This window comes from Sinocyclocheilus grahami, unplaced genomic scaffold, assembly GCF_001515645.1.
Source record: "Sinocyclocheilus grahami isolate Dianchi unplaced genomic scaffold, SAMN03320097.WGS_v1.1 scaffold255.1, whole genome shotgun sequence".
NCBI lineage: Eukaryota > Metazoa > Chordata > Actinopteri > Cypriniformes > Cyprinidae > Sinocyclocheilus > Sinocyclocheilus grahami.
Window position 1 is genome coordinate 2,559,144 of NW_015505434.1, and position 22,698 is coordinate 2,581,841.

At 36.1% G+C, this 22,698-nt stretch overlaps 1 protein-coding gene across 1 annotated transcript in view; it reads right to left on the minus strand.

The window, feature by feature from the left end:
* Positions 1 to 1,137: 1,137 nt before the first annotated feature.
* prkx (protein kinase X-linked) overlaps positions 1,138 to 22,698 on the minus strand; it is a 42,651-nt gene continuing 21,090 nt past the window's right edge. Inside the window, exons 4-8 of the mRNA XM_016290189.1 lie at positions 16,723 to 16,842; positions 9,939 to 10,034; positions 5,366 to 5,423; positions 3,090 to 3,167; positions 1,138 to 2,391 (exon numbers count right to left, since the gene is read on the minus strand). Coding sequence (XP_016145675.1) covers positions 2,266 to 2,391; positions 3,090 to 3,167; positions 5,366 to 5,423; positions 9,939 to 10,034; positions 16,723 to 16,842 — 478 coding nt within the window. The 3' untranslated portion in view covers positions 1,138 to 2,265. The remainder of the gene's footprint in view (positions 2,392 to 3,089; positions 3,168 to 5,365; positions 5,424 to 9,938; positions 10,035 to 16,722; positions 16,843 to 22,698) is intronic.

A 22,698-nucleotide genomic window follows, 5' to 3' on the forward strand; every position in this document is an offset into this window, starting at 1 on the left:
TTATGCGCTTAACTGATTAGTAAACACATATAGAACACCATAAAGCACAACAACCAAATTATTTGAACAGGCATCTCATAATACAAGCATTAATGCTAATTTATTAGTTACCTACAGGTTTGTGAGGTCATGTTTGATTAGGTAAGTGCTACTGTACCACTACTTCATCTGGTATTCTTAGACTGACATCTTGGCAGGAATGTGTTCAAAAGCTCTTTGGATTCTTGGGGCCATTCACACAAACCATGCTTTTGTGGTCAACTCGAGATGCTGCACAATAATATATAACTGCAGAGCCGCAACACTGATGAATGTAAGAGAAGGCAGGGTTCAAGTTGTACTTATTTTTTAACTTATTTAACTTGCCTTAAAAATGTGGTGCTCATGAACAAAAATAAATAAGTGAGATGCAGCACAATTATCAAACACATCTATAGTGCACGTTTACATAGAAAAAAAGAATTAAAAGCAGCACAGTAGAACACAACAACACATTCTGTTTCACACTGCAGACGAATCCTGTGTGCATTTATTTTGGTGCCCTTATCTATCAAAGCCCATTTCCACTACATAAATATAAAAATAATGCTTTGGAAAACAAAATTATGAAATAAAACGTCAAAATTATTACTTACAACTTACGGAAGTCATAATTCTGAAATAAAACATTTTTTTTTTTTTTTATAAATAAAATTACAACAGAAAGTCGAAATTATGAGATAAAAAGTCAATTTGATAAGCCAAAATTATGAGTCATAATTATGACATAAAAGCAGAAATTTATATAAAAATACAAATGACAAAACATTTAAATGACAAAAAGTCCAAAATCTCATATAATGAGATAAATTGTCATATGAAACAAGTTTAAATTGAGAGGCATGACTTTTTAATCTGTTTTAAATTATAATCACTTATAAGTCATGATTTTGACTTTTAAGTAATAATAACTAAAAACTTTACACTATGATAAATCAAATGATTTCATAATTTTGACTTATGTCAAATTATAACTTTGTACCTCATCAAACTAAAAACTGAGATACATAATTACGTCACATTAATTATTATGACAAAAAAACGTAACGACTTCTCATAATTCTATTTTTTTGCCATAATTAGCATTTTCCCCTCATAATTATGACTTTGTATGTAATAATTGATTTACCAAAGCATTTTTTTTCTTGTGACAGAAATGGGCTTACATACAATATCAACAGGTTACAGTAATCAAATAAAATACGGGAGGTTATTATTTACCTGCGATCTGGAAAAAACACAGACACACATACACGCACGCACGCACGCACGCACACATACACATACATACACACACACACACACACACACACACACACACACACACACACAAGCAGCACTTTCTGTTTAGTAATTATGACTGAATCCAAGTGACAATTTATCGATACAGTTTAGAGTTTGGGTTCTGGTTTAGATGAATGACTTTTTGGATGTAAATATGGCCTACAGCTACATGTAAATTACATTTCAGAGTATACATTTTTGTAGTCTCAAATATGAATGACCATTTTAAGATTAATTGCCATTATTTATTTTGGTAATTAATGTTAATTTGTATTAATAGTGTGCATTATTTGTTTTATTATTATTCTTTTTTTTTGTATAGACTGGCAGGTTTGTTACGCAGGAGAAATGCTGCCAGTATAAAAGCACATTGTCACAGCTAGTGCAGTGTGAAACAGCCCTAATGTTACAAAATTTACATAGAAATACCATGTGGGAGGAATGGATCAACACAGCAAGTACAGATAACCAGAAATAAAATTTGTCAGGCTTAAAGCTCTAATTCAGCAAGTTTGTTAAGGTATAAAGTCAAAACAAAACCATGACCATACACGTTTAGGCATAAGCAAAGACATTGTCTTGATCCAGCTTAAAGAACCTTGATATTGCTTATTTGAAATGATATTTAAAAACATTCCTTTTGCATAATATAAGAGACTCAGAGGGTGTTGAATCAAGTTGCTCATCATACAAGAGGTTGAAGTGATGAACTGTTTCCTTGGTAAACGTTTGACTATGATTATGATCACATTAATGAGGATCAGAAGAAGTCTGTTTCCGTTTCTCAAGTGTGCAGGACTCGGGAACAAGCAGGCAAGACATGTCTATAATAATAATGCAACTATGACCTTTTAATGTCTCCTGAATGGTTAGGCTAAAACTTCAGCTAAATCATTATCTTCCATCAGTCCTGTCTTTTTATTCATTCAAAAGAATATCCTTTCAGAAGTCCTTGAAAATTTCCAAATCCTTAGCTGGCACTGGTGTGTCCTTCTTCCACTCATCCTCTGGATAGGTGTCAAAGTTAGACGTGTCACCCTCGTGAGACACCTTGGGAACTATGGGTGGCTGTCACAGCAATGAGAGAAAGTCATTGAAGAGGCTTTAGATACACTGAAATACACACTACTGTTCAAAAGTTTGCGGTCGGAAAAGAAATGACTCATTTTAATCATTAAACTCATCAAAAGTGACAGCATTCATAAAAAAATTTTAACTTAAAAAAAATGTATTGTAGTTTCCAAATGTATTACTGTTTTTTTCCCCTCAACATTTATAATAATAAGAAATTAGCATATTAGAAGGATTTCGGAAGGATCATGTGACTGGAGTAATAGCTGCTGAAAATTCAGCTTTGCCATCACAGGAATAAATTAAGTAATTCAATTAATATTTTATTATATTAAATAACTATTGTAATATTAATACAACAAACAGCTATTATATAATATTATTTCACAATGCTAGTGTGTTTTAACTATGTTTTTAATCGACCGAGCCCAAACTGAATGGCCGTGTACACTTTCCACTATGCACTACCAAGTATTTCTGGGAAACTGCAATATGTCCGGTAAACCATGGGAAATATTCTGGCTATATAATTCTAACATTAAATGAAGTAAAAGAGGACCACTTTTTAATGAGGCGTTGGCACTGTTATGTGGCCAGTAATGACTTGGAAATCTTACAAAAATTAATAGTGGTGTAAATCTTTAATAACAGGACATATTCTAAAGCTCTATACGAAGGAGCGGTGGTGCTTTTACCTTGAGTTTTCTACAGGGCACAGAATCCCAGTCTACTGACTTAAACCATCTGTGCTTCTTCACATCATCAGCTCCATTCTGGAAGAAGACAAAAATAATACACAAGATTATGATAGGTTACTGTAACTAAACGAACATTAAAGGGTTAGTTCGCCCAAAAATGAAAATTCTGTCATTAATTACTCACCCTCGTGTCGTTTCAAACCCGTAAGACCTTCGTTCATCTTCAGAACACAAATTAAGATATTGTTGATGGAATCTGAGAGCTGTCTGACCCTGCATAGACAGCAACGCAACTGAAATGTTCCCAAGTCCAGAGACGTAGCAAGGAGATCGGTAAAATAATCCATGTGTCATCAGGGGTTCAACCATAATTTTACGAAGCTATGAGAATACTTATTGTGCACAAAAAAACAAAACGACTTCAAAAATTCGTCTCCTCCGCATCACCCTGTAGCGCCATTTTGGAGAATATCCACTGAACGTAAATGGCGTATGCTGTTCTGTGTCAGCTACGTCACACTGTATCTGTTTCCTACGTTGTTGTGATTTGATCTGAACGAAAACAGCGTATCCGTGTGACGCAGCTGACACAGAACAGCATACGCCGTTTACGTCCAGCGGATATTCTCCAAAATGGCACCAGGGTGATGCGGAGGAGACGAATTGTTGAATAAAGTCGTTTTTTTTTTCTTTCGCGCACAAAAAGTATTCTCGTAGCTTTGTAAAATTACGGCTGAACCCCTGATGACGCATGGCTTATTTTACCGATCTCCTTGCTACGTCTCTGGACTTGGGAACATTTCAGTTGTATCGCTGTCTATGCAGGCTCAGACAGCTCTCAGATTCCATCAAAAATATCTTAATTTGTGTTCCGAAGATGAACGAAGGGTCTAACGGGTTTGAAACGACATGAGGGTGAGTAATTAATGACAGAATTTTCATTTTTGGGTGAACTAACCCTTTAAAGTAGAATAATGTCTTACACTTACACAAACCACCACAGTTAAAACTGTAAGCATACAAACCTAAAAAGTCTATTAACGCTTTTAGACTTAATCTTGTAAGACACATCTTATTTGACCCCAAACAGTCTTTTCAACCACTGTACTGTCTTTTTAGTTTCTTAGAGAGGGAAAAGAAAAGTGGGGCAACAATGCTAACCTACTGAAGTCTTCTAGAAACCTCAGAATCTGGGCCATGCATTGCTCTGTGGGACCATGCCAGATACACATTCACTCAAGTGGAATAACAGATATCAGCACTTGTGAATGAGTGCTGCCAGCAGGACCTGGCCTTGCTGTGGAAACAGTGCAAACACAGCTGTGACTGGGCTGCCGGGTCTTAAACTCTCATTGCATTTAGTCAGAGGAGAAAAAGCAAAAGAACAAAAGTGCTAAATTAAAAACAGAAACATCTAGCCTTGGAAGTGCACCAAAAGTGACATTTCAAGGTTTTCCTTATTTATCTCTTACTCTGGATCTGCTTTGATGACAAAAAGGAAATTTGAAGAAAACCCCAAACAAACAGCGAGATATATATTTCAGCAGAGCTCATTCCTCACGTGTGGAGAATTCTAATTACAGCATTAACGGGAAAATGACGAACCATTCACAAACTTCCCATGACATCACCGACACAATATGCATCACATTACACATGACAGGCCTGGCGCACTGCTGCCACCTCATCTGGTGCCAGTTACTGAATTATTTCCTCTGAAAGAACAATTCAGAAAAGTAACTGCCATTAAACCGTAACTGTGAATTACTATAGCTAGAGATGCAGAAACATTTCGCACAAGGACTCTGTCTGGAGTTCTTTCCCCATTATCCACCTCGTCTGATGGGGGTTGGAAGGAGGTACAGTGGGAGAGTTGCCCGGTGTCAGAATCACTCCAGGGAGTTTCTCCAGAGCCTCATCTCATCCCCTCTGGGCAGATAGGAAGCTTTCTTATCATAACTGGAAACATATGTGGCCAACTGTGGCCTTTGGGAGAAAGATCTCGCAGGACTCAATCAAGGTCTTATTATTTGCCACGTGCAGCTTTATTAAGATGCAAACTGGCCTAGAAACAGAGTTTATTATGTTAGATTGTTCATAGATTTTCAACCTGGCCTTGAATTTAAGATGACTATAAAGAGTCCATATGGACAAAAAGCATATTATCAATACAGCGTTCTCAAAGGAAATATCCCAGATGCTGATTCCTGTTGAATTACTTTGCTCAGCATACAAGAACCACATAAAATATCTGTCACCACAATCCTGCTTACCTTCATGTTTCCAAGCCTTCTTGCCCGATCAATCACCAGAAACTTCTTGATTAGGTCCCTAGATAAATAAAAACAAGATGAGAACTACTTCGCTAAAAAGCACCTGATTTAGACTTAGACTTTAAATTAGTTTAATAAACACAAGAAAATTAAGACGCTTAATTTCATGAAGGCAGACATTAAGAGTAGGGACACACCAATAATGCAATTCTGGCTTATTCAAATAAATCAATAACTATTGTAATGTTATGATTAATAATCAATAAATGGCTGATATTAAAAATCTGTACTGCTTTGTTTAAAAATTTATTTTAATTTTAATTTTTAATTAATTTATTTTATTATGCTACAAGTGAATTTAGGCATCACAGCGTTATAAATCTACACAATCTGAAATCTGCTTTATAAAATAAGCATACTATTTTAATACTTTAAAACAAGTCCTGTAAAAGTAATAAGAGTGAATACAGTTAATACCGGTACATAAATATTAATTTGCAAAAGTAACGTATAGTGTGCTGTACTTCTTTTCAAGAAATAAACTTTAAAGGGAAAAACGTTAAATCTTCATATTATCCATTTAATTTTGAGCTAGATAACTATGTGGAAAAATATGTGGAAATATATTTATAGAACCAAATACCATAACAACCACACGATTATAACAACTGTTTATATTTAGTCCATGTTAGGTTGGGTTCATTAAATAATACACTTTACAATAAGGTTCATTAGCTAACATTAGTTAACTACGTTAGTTTACATGAACTAAGCATGAACAACACTTCTACAGCATTTATTAATCTTAGTTCATGTTAATTTCAACATTTACTAATGCATTATTACAATCAAAACCTTGTGCTTGTTAACATTAGTTAATGCACTGTGAATTAACATGAACTAACTATGAACTATTTTCATGAACTAACATTAACAAAGATTAATAAATACTGTAATAAATGTATTGTTCATTGTTTGTTCATATTAGTTACAGAGGCGGACAGTAGTGAAGCATTTTTACTTTACTCAAGTAAATTAAAAAAGTATCTGTAGTTTATCAGAGTGATTTTCTTTGGAAAACTTTACTTCACTACATTCCAAAGCATAATGTCATACTTTTTACTGCACTTCATTTCATAAATAAAAGTTGTTGTTCGTTTTACCTTTAATACATAAGAACATAAAAAATGTAGTACTTTCTTGTACTCAAGTAAATCTTTGAATTACTTTTACTTGAGTAAAAGTAAGACAGTAATAGATTTCTAATGTAATTAAATATTAAATTATATTTAATATGAAATGTAGTGCAGTAAAAAAGTACAATATTATGCTTTGGAATGTTGTCTAAAGTTTAACTAGTTTTCTAAAGAAAAACACTCCACTGTCACAACACTGTCCGCCTCTTAATACATTAACTAACATTAACTAATGGAAGCTTAACATAAAGTGTTACCGATAATACTAAAAGATACAACTTTAATAATGTATTAGTAAATGTTAACTAATTGTTAACTAACATTAGAGTTAACATATAGTTAATAATACTTTAGAGGCAACATGCTGTTAAATTGCACATACCAATATTTTATGACAAAGGCCTGTAGTAATAACTATTGACAAAGTATAATTACTCTCTTAAAAAGATTATTCATAGTGCAGCTTATTAACATAAAAAAATATTCACACATAAAAATCTACCTGCATTAAGCTTTTCACGTAGCCCTTATTAGGTTTAAAATCAATCTGTATCTATGACCCAACAGACTTCAAGCTGCGAACACGAGTGCATTAGCATGTGTACTGCTGTGCCGTTGATGTTCTCACTCAACCTAACATGAGAGACGCTTGGAGCGATCACGATACAGATGACCTTACCACTCATTCTCACCTCCCTTGCAGATGTTATTCATTCTCCAATGATCATGTGTGTTTGACTTCAGGACACCATTATCTTATCAAGCTTGTTAAATCCCTACTGACATAAGTCATAGTTTTGGCTACTTTCATAATTGTAACTAGAGTAAACATGCCAGTCGAAAGGAAACGGGCATTTGCTTTGCCTGAGGTGACTGTCTGTCTCTATTTCCGAGAGCTTCCCCAAGCTGTTTTTGTCTCTGGAGTGCAGTCCGTTTGAAGCAGTGAACACCAGTTTAGCCCCTAGTGGACAAAAGACTTATTATGAAATGAAGCTGTGATGTCAATTTGTGTATGCGTTTGTACAGCTGCAATGCCTTCTTAGATGTTACAACTAAGAGAGGATACTGTTCTGTATTATTGAGAGGTGTGAATTAAAGGATTACGGTTTTGAACATCAAGACAGGACAGTGGGTCATTTGCAGAATCCTGAGCTCCTTAAGTTCAAAAGCACCATGAGTAATAGTATCTGTCTGTAATCTGGAGGATGCCTCCACTCCTACAGCCGTTGGTGTGCTTAGCTGACGTGTTTAGATGAGTTCATTAGAGGACACGAGTTTGTAACTGTGTGCACATGTAACTGCATTTCCATGTCAAAGACCACTTTCTGGTTATGCAGCACACCCTGTTATTACTGAAAATAAAAATGTAGATACAATAATTGTCTATAATAACATATAGAGTGCCATATTAACAAATGCTTTTACTGTATTAAGATGCTTTTGTTGCAAAGTCATTAAACTAGTCATTAATGATATTCAGAGGCATATACTGTACTTCAGTATATTTAAAGCTGCAGTCCGTAAGTTTAGCCTCTTTGTCGCAATCTCGGTTTGAAACCTGCAATTGCAGTTATTTGCGGAATGATTTTCATTACGTGGGTTGTGCATCGGCACGGCTCCTCAGCGCGGCTGAATCTAATGTTTTGAGGAGTACATGTGGGCCTCAGTCAACGCACTAGTGTGGATATTCACTGTATCGCAGAATTACAGATTCTATGTCTTGGAAGTATGTCCAAATTAAGACCTTTCACCCGAAAATGTTATCTTGAAAAGTAAGTAACATGTCTGCCAGTTTTGTTTCCGATTAAGTGAAGAAAAAAAAAAAAAAGTTTTACAACAAATCGCGCTACCAATGGTGATTAAATCTAACGATCATTTCACTCATGTCAAACCATGCAAATTATTATTACACTTTGTTCTCAAATTGTTAAGGTTAACAACATCAACACTGCGTGACTGTGTGTATATAGTGTGTATTGACGCTATCTGTAGATTTCAATTTCTGTACAGTCCAATCTCTAATTGTCATACCATTCCAATGTCATCAAAAGAAATTGTTCTTTTAACCTCAAAAAGCAATTTAATGTTCCTTAGAACTAATCACATGAGGGCGCAGATCACTGACAATGATGGAACTCAAGTGTCAACAGTGAAGATGAGACGATGAGACATAAATCAGCAGCAAAATATAGAGTGAAAGACCCTGAACAAGCCATTACCGCAGAGTTGCACAACGGGGAGAACAAATGTGTGACGGCTTAAAAGAGTATTACCCAGAATGACCGCAAAAACATATTTAAAGCAATAGTTCACCCAAAAATTTAAATTTGCTCAAAATGTACTCACCCTCAGGCCATCTAAGATGTAGATGAGTTCCATACCATTCCAATGTCATCAAAAGAAATTGTTCTTTTAACCTCAAAAAGCAATTTAATGTTCCTTAGAACTCGTTCTAAAATGACATGTTTAATTATTCCAGCCGCTGTAAGAAAAGGCTATACATGATCCGCCAGCTGCAGCATCCACACACGCGATATAGCCTACTGGCCGGGACTGCTTCTTTATGTGTACAGACGTGACCTAATGACGCAGCGCCATGCTCGTATTTCCCACAAAAACCTACCAGTACCACTCAAATTATAAAATATTATTACAAGCTTACCGATGTGAATCAGGCTAAAATAAGGAGTTTTGTACACTGGCTGATTATGTGCTTGCTCAAAAATTGATTGTGGATCATTTTTAACCAAAAAACGTTACGGACTGCAGCTTTAATATATTTTTTTGCAGGAGGGATGATAGAAACGATAAAAAAAAAAAATAGCCTAAACTTATGTATTTTTGTTTTTACCAGTGTTATTTTAGCATTATATACATAACACAATAGTATTTATTAATAATTTGAATGGACTTTTACTGTTATATTTTCTGTTAGTTTTAGTAAGCGTTATATGCTTTTGTTGTTTTTATTAGATCTTCTTAAATATTTCAATTCAGCTTTATTTTTATTTCAATTTGAGCAATTTTAGTACTTCAACTTATTTTATTTCAGTAAGTTGTGAAGGCAACATTTCTAACCTTCATATAATCTTTTAAAGCTTTATAGCTATATCGTTTTTCACCTTATATTTTTAAAATCTAAATATAAAACCTGAATCTTTTTTTTCAGATTTCAATTACAAAAAAAACAACAACTACTTTTATTACTTTTAGTTAGCAATAAAAAGACTTGCGCTTTCCCCCACACACATAAATTTAAGTCTGAGATCAAACAATATTTCATGCTGATGCTAACATGATTTCAATAGACTTTGTGTTTTATGTATGCTATAAATATGGCACGTGTCATTCAGTTGTGCTTTCTTTATCAAACTCACTTTACATAGAAATCCAGATGCCGCGGAAACTCCAGCTTTCCGGCCAAGATCTTCTGGTAGATGCCAAAGGGATTATCATCAAAAAATGGAGGATACCTTAGATAGAGAGGAAAAAAAACAATTAATGTGTCAAAATGACACAGAGCAGGAAAAGTCTTAAAGATATATACTAGCGTAATCCGTCTTATTGACAGTTTAGCGGATTTCAATAAAGATCTGCTGAAATGCCAAAAACTAATACACAGGACTTTATCTTTGGCTTAGTCCTTAGTCCTGTCAGTTTAGTCCTATAAAAACCTCTGCAATGATTCATATCCAGACCAGAACTGGAAGCTATAGACACAGACGCAGACAAACACAACTGTGACTTAAGACATCAAAAATCAATTAGATGGCATAAAAAAGCCAATATTCGATTCAATATGACTGCAAATTTAATACAGACTCAGAATAATTCAATAACAACAGATTGCTTTTTTTCTTTTGTATTTAGCATCACTTTTAGGTGTGAATTTCACAGACGCATCCCAGGTCTGCACCACTGGAGGAGGACTGCAAGGGTGGAAGGTGTCATTTAGGCCTCTAAATGACTAGTGTTTACTGTGTCTCAGTATAATGTTGTTCCTACCCCCCTTTTTTGTCCATCTGATGTGTGTTCTCTAATGTCTGGTAGAGCGATTCTTCAGCTCATACTGTGTAATCCATTACTCCTCCATTAGACTTCCAGCCTCGACCAACATGCCATCAAACACCCTTGCACTCTCAATGAGCTTTTTTAATGCCTGCATCTAGCTGCCACTGAAAAGAGTCGCTGCATATGAGGGATAAATAAGGTGAGAGATGCTAATGAGCCTGTTACTAGGCGACCACCTGAAATCACATGAGGGCGCAGATCACTGACAATGATGGAACTCAAGTGTCAACAGTGAAGATGAGACGATGAGACATAAATCAGCAGCAAAATATAGAGTGAAAGACCCTGAACAAGCCATTACCGCAGAGTTGCACAACGGGGAGGACAAATGTGTGACGGCTTAAAAGAGTATTACCCAGAATGACCGCAAAAACATATTTAAAGCAATAGTTCACCCAAAAATTTAAATTTGCTCAAAATGTACTCACCCTCAGGCCATCTAAGATGTAGATAAGTTTGAATAATTCAATAACAACAGATTGCTTTTTTTCTTTTGTATTTAGCATCACTTTTAGGTGTGAATTTCACAGACGCATCCCGGGTCTGCACCACTGGAGGAGGACTGCAAGGGTGGAAGGTGTCATTTAGGCCTCTAAATGACTAGTGTTTACTGTGTCTCAGTATAATGTTGTTCCTACCCCCCTTTTTGTCCATCTGATGTGTGTTCTCTAATGTCTGGTAGAGCGATTCTTCAGCTCATACGGTGTAATCCATTACTCCTCCATTAGACTTCCAGCCTCGACCAACATGCCATCAAACACCCTTGCACTCTCAATGAGCTTTTTTAATGCCTGCATCTAGCTGCCACTGAAAAGAGTCGCTGCATATGAGGGATAAATAAGGTGAGAGATGCTAATGAGCCTGTTACTAGGCGACCACCTGAAATCACATGAGGGCGCAGATCACTGACAATGATGGAACTCAAGTGTCAACAGTGAAGATGAGACGATGAGACATAAATCAGCAGCAAAATATAGAGTGAAAGACCCTGAACAAGCCATTACCGCAGAGTTGCACAACGGGGAGGACAAATGTGTGACGGCTTAAAAGAGTATTACCCAGAATGACCGCAAAAACATATTTAAAGCAATAGTTCACCCAAAAATTTAAATTTGCTCAAAATGTACTCACCCTCAGGCCATCTAAGATGTAGATAAGTTTGTTTCTTCATGGGAACTGATTTGATGAAATGTAGCATTACATCACTTGCTCACCAGTGGATCCTCTGCACTGAATGGGTGCCGTCAGAATGAGAGTCCAAACAGCTGATTAAAACATCAAAATAATCCACAAGTAATCCACATGTCTCCAGTCCATCAGTCCATCTTGTGAAGCAAAAAGCTATGCGTTTACAATAAACAAATATATAATTAGGGCATTTTAACTTTAAACCGTTGCTTCTGGCTAAAATATGAGCCCATAATCCATAACAATTCTTTCACACCAAAATCCACCAACATATTTGTTCATAACTGATTTGGACTGTTTTCACTCGTAAATGGTGCTTGATCTGTGTACATTTCTCTCCTTTTTTCACTAGAGAAAGCAATATTACGGATAGAGGACTCATATTTTAGAGTTACTATACAGTAATGGTTGTTTCTTACATACATGCAACTTTTCACTTCACAAGATGTTAATTGATGGACTGTGGATTACTTGTGGATTATTGTAATGTTTTTATCAGCTGTCTGGACTCTCATTCTGACGCCACCCAATCATTGGCGGGAATCTATTGGTGAGCAAGTGATGTAATGCTTTTTTTTTTTCTCTCTCTCTCTCTCTCTCTCCCTCCAAATTATTTCTTCAAATCTGTTCTGATGATGAAACAAGCTCATCTACATCTTGGATGGTCCGAGGGAAGTACAATTTCTGCAAATTTTCATTTTTGGGTGAACTATTCCTTTTAGATTTAAAGGTGACATATCATGAAAATCTGACTTTTCCAGGTTTTAAATGCTATAATCAGGTCCCCGGTGCATCTACCAACCAAGGAAACGTGGAACAGATTAACCCAGTAACATTATTTTGGTAAGCCTTTTTCTGCAAGCGTCTGAGAAAACAAGCGCATCTGATTTCGCTCCCTTGGTGACGTGGCAAAGGGATCTCATTATAATATTACCATCCCTTGCATTTAAAGAGACAGGCACGAAAAACAGTGTGTTTCTGCTTCCACTCAAAATGGGCATTTTCAAAATGATATAATAATAATCTATGGAGTATTTTGAGTTGAAATTTCACAGACACATTCTGGGGACACCAGAGACTTAAGGTGACATATCATGAAAATCTGACTTTTCCAGGTTTTAAATGCTATAATCAGGTCCCCGGTGCATCTACCAACCAAGGAAACGTGGAACAGATTAACCCAGTAACATTATTTTGGTAAGCCTTTTTCTGCAAGCGTCTGAGAAAACAAGCGCATCTGATTTCGCTCCCTTGGTGACGTGGCAAAGGGATCTCATTATAATATTACCATCCCTTGCATTTAAAGAGACAGGCACGAAAAACAGTGTGTTTCTGCTTCCACTCAAAATGGGCATTTTCAAAATGATATAATAATAATCTATGGAGTATTTTGAGTTGAAATTTCACAGACACATTCTGGGGACACCAGAGACTTATATTACATATTGTAAAAAGGGGCATAATATGTCTCCTTTAATACTTAGCTTTATTCTAGATCAAACTTGGACAATTAATTATTCACAAATATGAGCCCTGTTTCAGTCATATACATTACTGTAATACTTTTTTTTTTTGATGCCTGAGAGTGCCTGGCCACCATATACTTCCCTTGAGTGGAAAAGAAGACCATAAACATCTACTTTTGTGTTTGACTGAAGAAAGAAAGTCATACAGGTTTGGAATGACATTAGGGTGAGTAAATGATGACAGGATTTTCTATCCTATTAAAGACCTCTAGCTGTGGCTTTCTGAAAGAAGTAAAATAAGGTGGTTCCACATAATGGATTGACCAGGACTGACAGTACTGACTGAATGTGGAAACCATAAACCGAGAGAGAGAAGCCAGGAGAGGAGAACGTGCAGCTACTCCTTCTTGTGGGTGATGGAAAAGAGAGATGGAGAGAAGGAGAAAGAAAGCAGAAGAGACATATTAGTCTCTACAGTGTTACTGTAAGCAGTGGCTGGTGACAGGGGAAAAAAGGAGAATTATGAAACTGAAACTTTTACATAACAGCACAGGTGTTGCCAAGATTCCACTGAGAAAAAGATAATAATAAAAAATACCAAAAACCAAGAAACTTTTAAAAGTGTGCTCTTGAACTCTTGAAGTAACTATTGCATTATAACTAACACTGCAAATGGATTAACAAAGTTGAAATCAAATTACACGGATGACACGATTTGCTGGTTAATTAATCAAAAGTAATTTATAGTAGTCAATCAATTATCAATCAATTTATTGATATTTGCTAAGAAAATAAATTGTGGCAGACAAGTAAATCTTTAAATAGACATTTAAATAGACACAAGTGGCTTTAGAATATGTTCAATATGTTTAGAATATCAATATGTTGTTTATTTCTTTATGTTTGAACAAGTCTACTAGTTGCCTACATTTCAATCAGTCAATCTGTCCGATAACACAGGTTGCATTATCGAGTTCTATCTCGGATATTTTTAAACTGCTAATATGTACACATGCAGACTAACATTTATTTATGCATTGTGTCTTGCTCTGTAGTATTTTTATGACACTTTGAAAAGTGTGTCTTGAGATCCTTGCATTCTGTTCCATTCTGTTATACTCCATACAGCTGTTTTTGAACTCTGCTTTTGGTAAATGTACTTATTGCCTGTTGTAGTACCTGGGTGGATGTACAAAGACATGTTTTAAAAATGTGGTATTTTAAGGACCTATTCCTGCTATTAACTAATTGCTTATTAGCATGCATATTACTAGCATATTGGCTGTTTATTAGTACTTATAAAGCACATATTAATGCCTTATTCTGCACGACTTTATTCTAGATCCCTTAATCCGACCCCATACCTAAACCTAACAACTACCTTATAGACTATTAATAAGCAGCAAATTAGGAGTTTATTGAGGGAAAAGTCGTAGTTAAAAGTGAATTAGTGTTCCCTATTCTAAAGTGTTACCAAAAATGTAAATGTAAGAATGATGAGTAATTGTGTATTATATATATTATATATATACTGTATATATGTTATATTATATATAACAACCTTGTTAAAACAATAGGTTTTTGTAATTAAACTACTCCGGTCATCATTTAAGTGATATATTCGGTAAGATATTTTGTAATTAAGAAAAAAAAAAAAACTTTTGTTATAAGCAAATTTTTTATAAAAAAAGCAAAACCTATTTTACGGAGTTGCCATTTACATTAAAACCAATGGAATAAATGTACATCAAATTTACATGAACTCTGAAGCTAATCAAGGAGGTGATCTCTCTAGAAAGCATGGAGTAAGTCTAGAGTTTTCTCTTGAACTCTCAGAGGAAGCAGAGTGTGTCATTTCCTATGGACCCCCTTATGATCTGAGTGCAAGTTTATCTCAAGTATGCATAAATGCAACCTCTCTCTCTCACACACACCCCAGACACGTGAAGCGTCTGACCATATCTCAATCTACAACACATTTCTTTTTTTTACTCTGTTTGTGAACCATTTTGTCTTTTGAGTGCAATTATAAAACAAGTTTTTGACATTTTGTACCTACACATAGTCAGGTCTGAAATAGAATAGCACCAACAAGTCCTGGAGGAGCCATTTCATCTCTTGCTACATTTCCCGCAAAGGAGTCTCAAATGACCTCTGACATACATGGACAAGCACACCCACGGTCCCAGAGATGACTGAAGGGAGCTTTTGCATGTCTGGGCAAGCTGAGCCCATGTCTGTGTGTCTGTCTCTTGAAAAAAGGTAATTTTCTCTCACTCACATGCAGAAGCCAACACTTCAATAGAAGTCTGGGATGAATGCAGAGGGTGGGTCAGATTTTCCTCCACACAAGAGCCTGTGAAAGCTCTAGGGCAGATTTCGAAGCAGTTTGGATGGAATACACTACAGCATCCAAAATTATACCAGGAGGGAAGAAGCTTATTTTCACACTGGATTTGTAGTCCATGTGACAATATGAAAACATTTACTTGTGCAAGACAGATATTATGCCGAAAGTGTCTGATCTAGAAATAAAAATATCATGTATAATTTGTCCAAAATGTATCTACAAATTTTGCATGCTGTTCGGTCACACATTTATGCCCACATGTGTTGGTAATAACAGTTTAATCTGGATGTAATCTTTTTGTAAACAAGATCTATTCCAAGAAACGCATCTGCCCCCTGAGATACTGTAAATGTGAGCAGATTATCTTTGTGCATATTAAAGATGCCAGTTTGTGCACACTAAACAGAATATACGTCTAGGCAAATAAAGATAAATATCATAATAAGGATGAATATTAAGGCAGCACTAAAAGAAGCCATATGTTTTGAGACATGCACATGGAAGTTTGGGCCTTTGGCAGAACTCAGTGTCTCATATTCTACTGCTGCCCTCTAGAGGTGTATCTTTGACAACAGCTGATCTTTCCTGACCACAGGCCAATACAAATACAATCTTGAGCCATACAGGGTGAAATAGCAAGTGTTATTTTTCTTCATGACTGGTTTTGGTCAATAGCCATTAGAAATTAAAATTTAATTATACACGGAAAACAGTTGTCATAAAATAGGATTTGAAGTTTCCCTTTTTTCACAAACACACACAAGATGAATTTTTAAAAGATGGAAATTCAGTTGATGTTACTGTAAATCAGGGGTTTTCAGTCTCTCAACCAACCCAGTCACTCCCAATAATACAATTATAGATATTATTGGTAAAACTTTGTAATAACATTATACAATGCTTATCAGGTCATTAGCTCATTTTCATTTAAACTGCTAAAATATGTAATATAAATGTATTAAAGTCTGATTTATACATCTCTGTGGAGCCCTTGAAGTAAACTACAAACTTCCAGAGTTACACAGATTCCTGTTTGAAATCGCTGGTGTAAAATGTAAACAGGAGGTGATTAAAGTCCCGTCTTACCCTGCAAGCATTTCAAAGATGAGAATACCCAGAGCCCACCAATCCACGGCTCGACCATGACCTTTACTCTGGATCACTTCTGGAGCCAAATACTCAGGAGTACCACATAGAGTCCATGTCCTGGAAAGAAAGAAAGAATAAAGTAGTGATGTACAGAAAGAGAGAGAAATCCTACAGTATCCTACAGTCTTAGAACCTCATGCCTGTATTAGATCAAAAGGGTGCTTCTACTAAATACTGAGCAAAGGGTCTGAATACTTAGGACCATGTGATATTATATATATACACACACACACACATACATACATACATATATACACATATACACACACACACATCATGTGAACACAAATGTTTATTTTGGATGCAATTAATCGTGATCGATTTGACAACCCTAATAGCTAGTGTAACAGCCCAGTCTACTGCAGTGACTGTTTAGATAGCACACAAAGGGGTGTAATTACACGGATTGTATAGGCTGGTGTAAGGTAGAGACAGTAGGCTATATCCGCTTCAAGCCAAGAATACTTTAAGCATAACCGTATATAGAGCTAGAAGCTAGGGTGAAAGCCCACTACGCTGTAGTAGAGGGTTTCTTATTACATGGAGTAGCTGCAGCTCCATGGGGTGAAATGACAAATCTGTGTTTGTTTGGGGCGATGGGGCCGGTCGATAAATGAGTCTGTTGACCTGTCCTTCAGCAAACGGCTGCCCTTTGCTTCTCTGTCTGGACATGGTTTTGTAACACAATTATAAGATTGTATCTGTTGATACCAGAATGTCAAAAAGGAAAGGAGAAGACATATGTAAAGGATAACGTTTTATTATTATTATTATCATTATTATTGGTTTGAGCTTCTCATCTGATTTCCCGTCAATACCAATACCTCAATATAAATAAATTATGAGTAACAAATGCTATACTGAAGACTAGAGATGCACCGATTGCAATTTTCTTGGCCGATTCCGATTTTCGATTTTTTTGGAAGTGAGACCTGCCGATACCGATTTTTGTCGATTCCGATTTTCTTTCTAAGAAATATAATTGACAGCATATACAAACAAAAATCTATGCAAATTTCAATGCAAAAAGTATTTACATAATAAAAGAAATTATTAAACATTACAATTCCCCCAATCTGGACTAAGTTACAGATTTTCTCTCACTTAAACAACTCTCAAAATAAAGTGCTCTGTGACTGGAAAGAGGAATAAATAGTTAACTTAAAATGAGTTGCTGTATGTAACAAAACATATGTCATTTCCCACTATGTTTATAAATAATAAGAAACTGTAGAGTTGTTACCATTCAAATGAAATTAGTATTAATAAACTCTATCTTTCCACTGCTGAGGAAACAGAAGCTGCATATGAAGTGGCATTAGATGCATTTACACAGACAGTTTGATGAAGCCGAGGTACCATAAATGCATTTACACTGAACAATTTCAAATGCATAAATAATTTTATAAGCTGAATGTTTTACATATTTTTTAAACACAAATAAAAGTTGAAATAATGCAATGATACTTTTAAATATGACTAAACCACCGGTAGGTGGCGGCAAATGTCTGTTTTAATGAGCGAGTTATTTATTCATTTATTCAACCTATTCATTCAGAAACAAGGCAAGTGACTGTCCTTATGAATGGGCCACTGAATCATTGACTCACTCGAGTCGTTCAAAAACGTGTATTCATTCAGTAACAAAACCAGTGTTGCCAACTTAGCAATTTTGTTGCTAAATTTAGCAACTTTTCTTTTGGCCTCAAATGCAGCAACTGTGGCTTCAGAGAAAATGGAGGGGAATCCCCCTCTTAGGTGACTAGAGGGGATTGTGTGTGGGGGAGGGTCATTTTTAGACTTTTTATTATTATCTCACCTAAATGTTTGTTCAGTCAGTGTATTTGTTTTTACAATTGTATAGCCTAATTTAGTTGCACAGTATATTACACACAGCACAAGGAAGTTTTAAACATAATTTTTTGTAATATTCATGTAATTTACATGAATACTTGCCAAGATGGACATTTTGATATTTTGTGTGCAGGATTTAAGAAATTATCGGTTCATATTATGGAGGAAAGCACAGTGCATGTAGGCAGTGTGGCCTCAATAGCCCTGCAGTAAGCAGTGTGCTCTGTGTATGTGATTGAGCAATGTGTAGGGTAGAAATTAAACTGAAATTGCATTAAATCTGGTTGTTTTAACCAAGATTATGCTGCAAGATTTTTTTCCTCAACTACATTTAAGTCCCCAGTTCCTGCAATTTTGCAAATTTACAGTTTATTCCCATTAATTTCCATGGAAAATTTCCAGTCTTGAAAATTCCCGGAATTTTGCAACCCTAGTTATTACACTGTAAGAAAAATATCTAGAAAAATGGAAAAAAGGTATTAGTTATTTTCCAGGACATTATCCGTTATCCATTATTCATTATCCATTGTAACCCAAAAACACAAAATGCAATGCGTAATTTAAAATGCAGGTAAAAAAAAATTTGAAAAATCAATACGGAAAATTCCTTCATATTAACATAGTAGATTGTGCCCTATTTTTATACTAACTAACTGCTAATACACTGCTTAAAACTATAATTGTTCAGAATGTGTAGTTTAACTAGTTTACTAGCTAATAATAAAAAAAAATTATTGTAATTGTTAAAAAATGTGTTCAATAATTCAATGTTGTATTTAAAATAGTTATTTATATTTTAATATTATATTACGTTATATTATTTTATGAACAAATCTAAATTAACACAAAAAATATTCGTTACCTGAGATTTGATGTAATTTTGCGTCATAATTACGTAATAATGTCATCATGCAATGACATCACCATGTCAATTAGCAACTTTTAGCAACAAATCGACCTTCCTTTAACAACTTCCCCTGAAAATTAGTTGGCAACACTGAACGAAACACCGCTGTGTGTTGCTCGGAGACACACAACAGTTCTGCTGTGGCTTTGATCGGAACTATTTTCGTCAGCGAAATTGAGCAAAAACAGTCAATATTTTGACTAAAATCTAAGTCACTTCATTTTAAAGGGGTCATATGATGCTGCCAAAAATAACTTTATTTTGTGTATTTGGTGTAATGAAATGTGTTTATGTGGTTTAAGGTTCAAAAACACATTATTTTCCACATACTGTACATTATCGTTTCTCCTCTATGCGATTTTTACAAAGCTCATCGGTCTGAAAAGCGAGGTGTGCTCTGATTGGCCAGCTATCCAGTGCGTTGTGATTGGCCGAATACCTCAAGCGTGTGACAGAAATGTTACGCCCCTTACCATATTGTGATGCCCTGTCTGGCTGGAGTGACAAGACAAAAGCATTAAAACCCATTATAAACGAGGCATTTGTTGCATCCAGTGGGGACATAATTACGGATTATAATGACTTACACTGTCTTTTTACGCATTGCGTTGCATCGCGCCACATAAGCATAAAACCATGTCTGCATTTGTGATCAGAGAAATGACAAACAACAAGCGCTACTCTACACTCTAAACGTACTTGCAGTCTGTGAGTCAGAACAGCCGGTATTGTAGAGTTTACTCTACCAGGATCAGGAAACAGTCCTCCATAAAGCTTGAGTGAGCAGAGGCGGGCGGGCTTGAGAACGGCACGGCCGGTGGATTTGACGAAGGAGCGTCCGACGGGTTTGCGCTCATCTGGCACGACATAAATACATTATCAGTCGCCGTTTACACTGAATTTAATTAAAATTAGAATCATTCTCAAGCGAAACGACATGTTTACACGCGACTGTGAGTGTGCCTGTGGCTGCGACGTCATTGCCGGGGCCGCTGGCAATAAAAGGATCGGCTCGGTCAATTGGTGCATCTCTACTGAAGACTACTGGAGATTACCACAGTATGCATCTATAAATTTATGTGAGTTACTTTGTGTGTGCTGTCTTTCTCACTCAGGCTGTGCAAGCCTCATCTGGCACGACATAAATACATTATCAGTCGCCGTTTACACTGAATGTAATTAAAATTAGAATCATTCTCAAGCGAAACGACATGTTTACACGCGACTGTGAGTGTGCCTGTGGCTGCGACGTCATTGCCGGGGCCGCTGGCAATAAAAGGGTCAATCGGTGCATCTCTACTGAAGACTACTGGAGATTTTGCTCCATTCTGTAAGCAAATACATTTTGTGGTTTTAGCAGTAAAAATTATGCTAGATCTTTAGCTCGACCTTCTGATTGTTATAGCTCCCGGGTCTTCATCCCTTTTCAGGACAAAATATATTGTATAATATAAGGTTTCTTGAAGCATCTTGGAGACATTGCAACAGTTCTTCTGGATTTAATCTGAGTTTTTCTGTTTCTTCATGTCATTCCAGACAGACTGGATGATGATGAGATCAGATCTCTGTGTGGAGCACTGGCTGTTGTCCGACTCCTTGTGCAAACAAAAATCTCACTGGATTATTACAATTAATGGCAAAATTAATGTCTGGAAATGTAAACTGATATTTCCTACTGACACACTACAACAAAATATAAAAATAACTGACTTAAAACCATTTTTAACTGGTGAAAATACTAGTGTTCTAATAATTTTGGCCACCACACACACACATATATTCCTTCTTTTCTTGCTCTCTATTTCAGTCTCTTTCTTTTTGTTTCTGTGTTCAGCTGTCTGGTTTTAGTTCTTCTCTCTGTAATAGAGAGGATTAGTCTCCCTTGTGTTAACTGAAGCCTCTCAGTGTCAGATCACAACAGCATTCCAATGAACTGTGAGAGGTCTGGTGTGATGTGATTTTCGATTGGCTCTGATGATTTATGTTTACTCTAATTATATCAGACTGCACACTAATAGGAGCAGCGAAGAAACTGTTCCGGTTACCAAGATCGGATCCTGTTATTAATATAAGCATGCCTGACGACTCACTTAGCAATATGTTTGCCTACATGGCAGTGTTTGTGTGTCTGACTAGAAAAGGTAGGCCTGTCTGTGTTTTATTTAACCGATACTCTTTGCTGTGACGGCTGACAAGTGTATGTCATTGCTGTAACAAGCATGTAAACATCTCAAAATGCACAGCCAAAAAGGACCTTTAGTACATCAAAGCTGTTGTGATGAAGGTGACTCTTCTCTGAATTGCTCTTTGTGTTTTCTTTTTGATTGGCCACTCGAAACTGTGCAGCTACCGTTTGACAAGTTTCCTCCTTCGCCCCCAAACACGACCACAATACGAGCCCTTTAATTCATCAGTAATTCTGACACAATAATAAGCCCTCATCTTGAGTAGACATTCTGACAAGATGATAAAAGAAAAACAGATTAAAAAATGCCCTAATGCTATAAAAAAAACCTGATTGTCTGATCTAAGACCAGATTTCCAAAGTCCTCATCTTAACAATGCGGGTGCTTTAAATAACCGTTGATCAAGGCATTCTGACAAGATGATAAAAGAAAAACAGATTAAAAAATGCCCTAATGCTATAAAAAAAACCTGATTGTCTGATCAAGACCAGATTTCCAAAGTCCTCATCCTGTCCTCATTTTAACAATGCGGGTGCTTTAAATAACCGTTGATCAAGGCAAACAGCAAATATCTCTGAACATAAAGCCAAATGTAAATATAGCCACCAGGTGGCATTGTTGCCACATGACAATCTGTGCAGACGTTATCTACTCAGACTGGAAATGACAAAGCTGTTGCTTGCAGGGACAGTTGTCTTCTCCATTGGACCGGAGGCACTGCTTTCAGTTTCTATATGTGGCTCACTTGCACATCAGAGTCAGACCCCCAATGTTTTGGGCCCTTCCTCATGTGCAAAGAAACAGAATCACGTCCCATTACACTTACACATCATTTTGCTCTGCAGAAGCACTGCAGTACTGTGCACCGCAGATACACACACACACACAACCTTTTGTTCTTTTTTTATTATTTGAATGATACTATCAGGGGGCACAACCAGAGGGATTTTCAATTTCAGCAAGGTT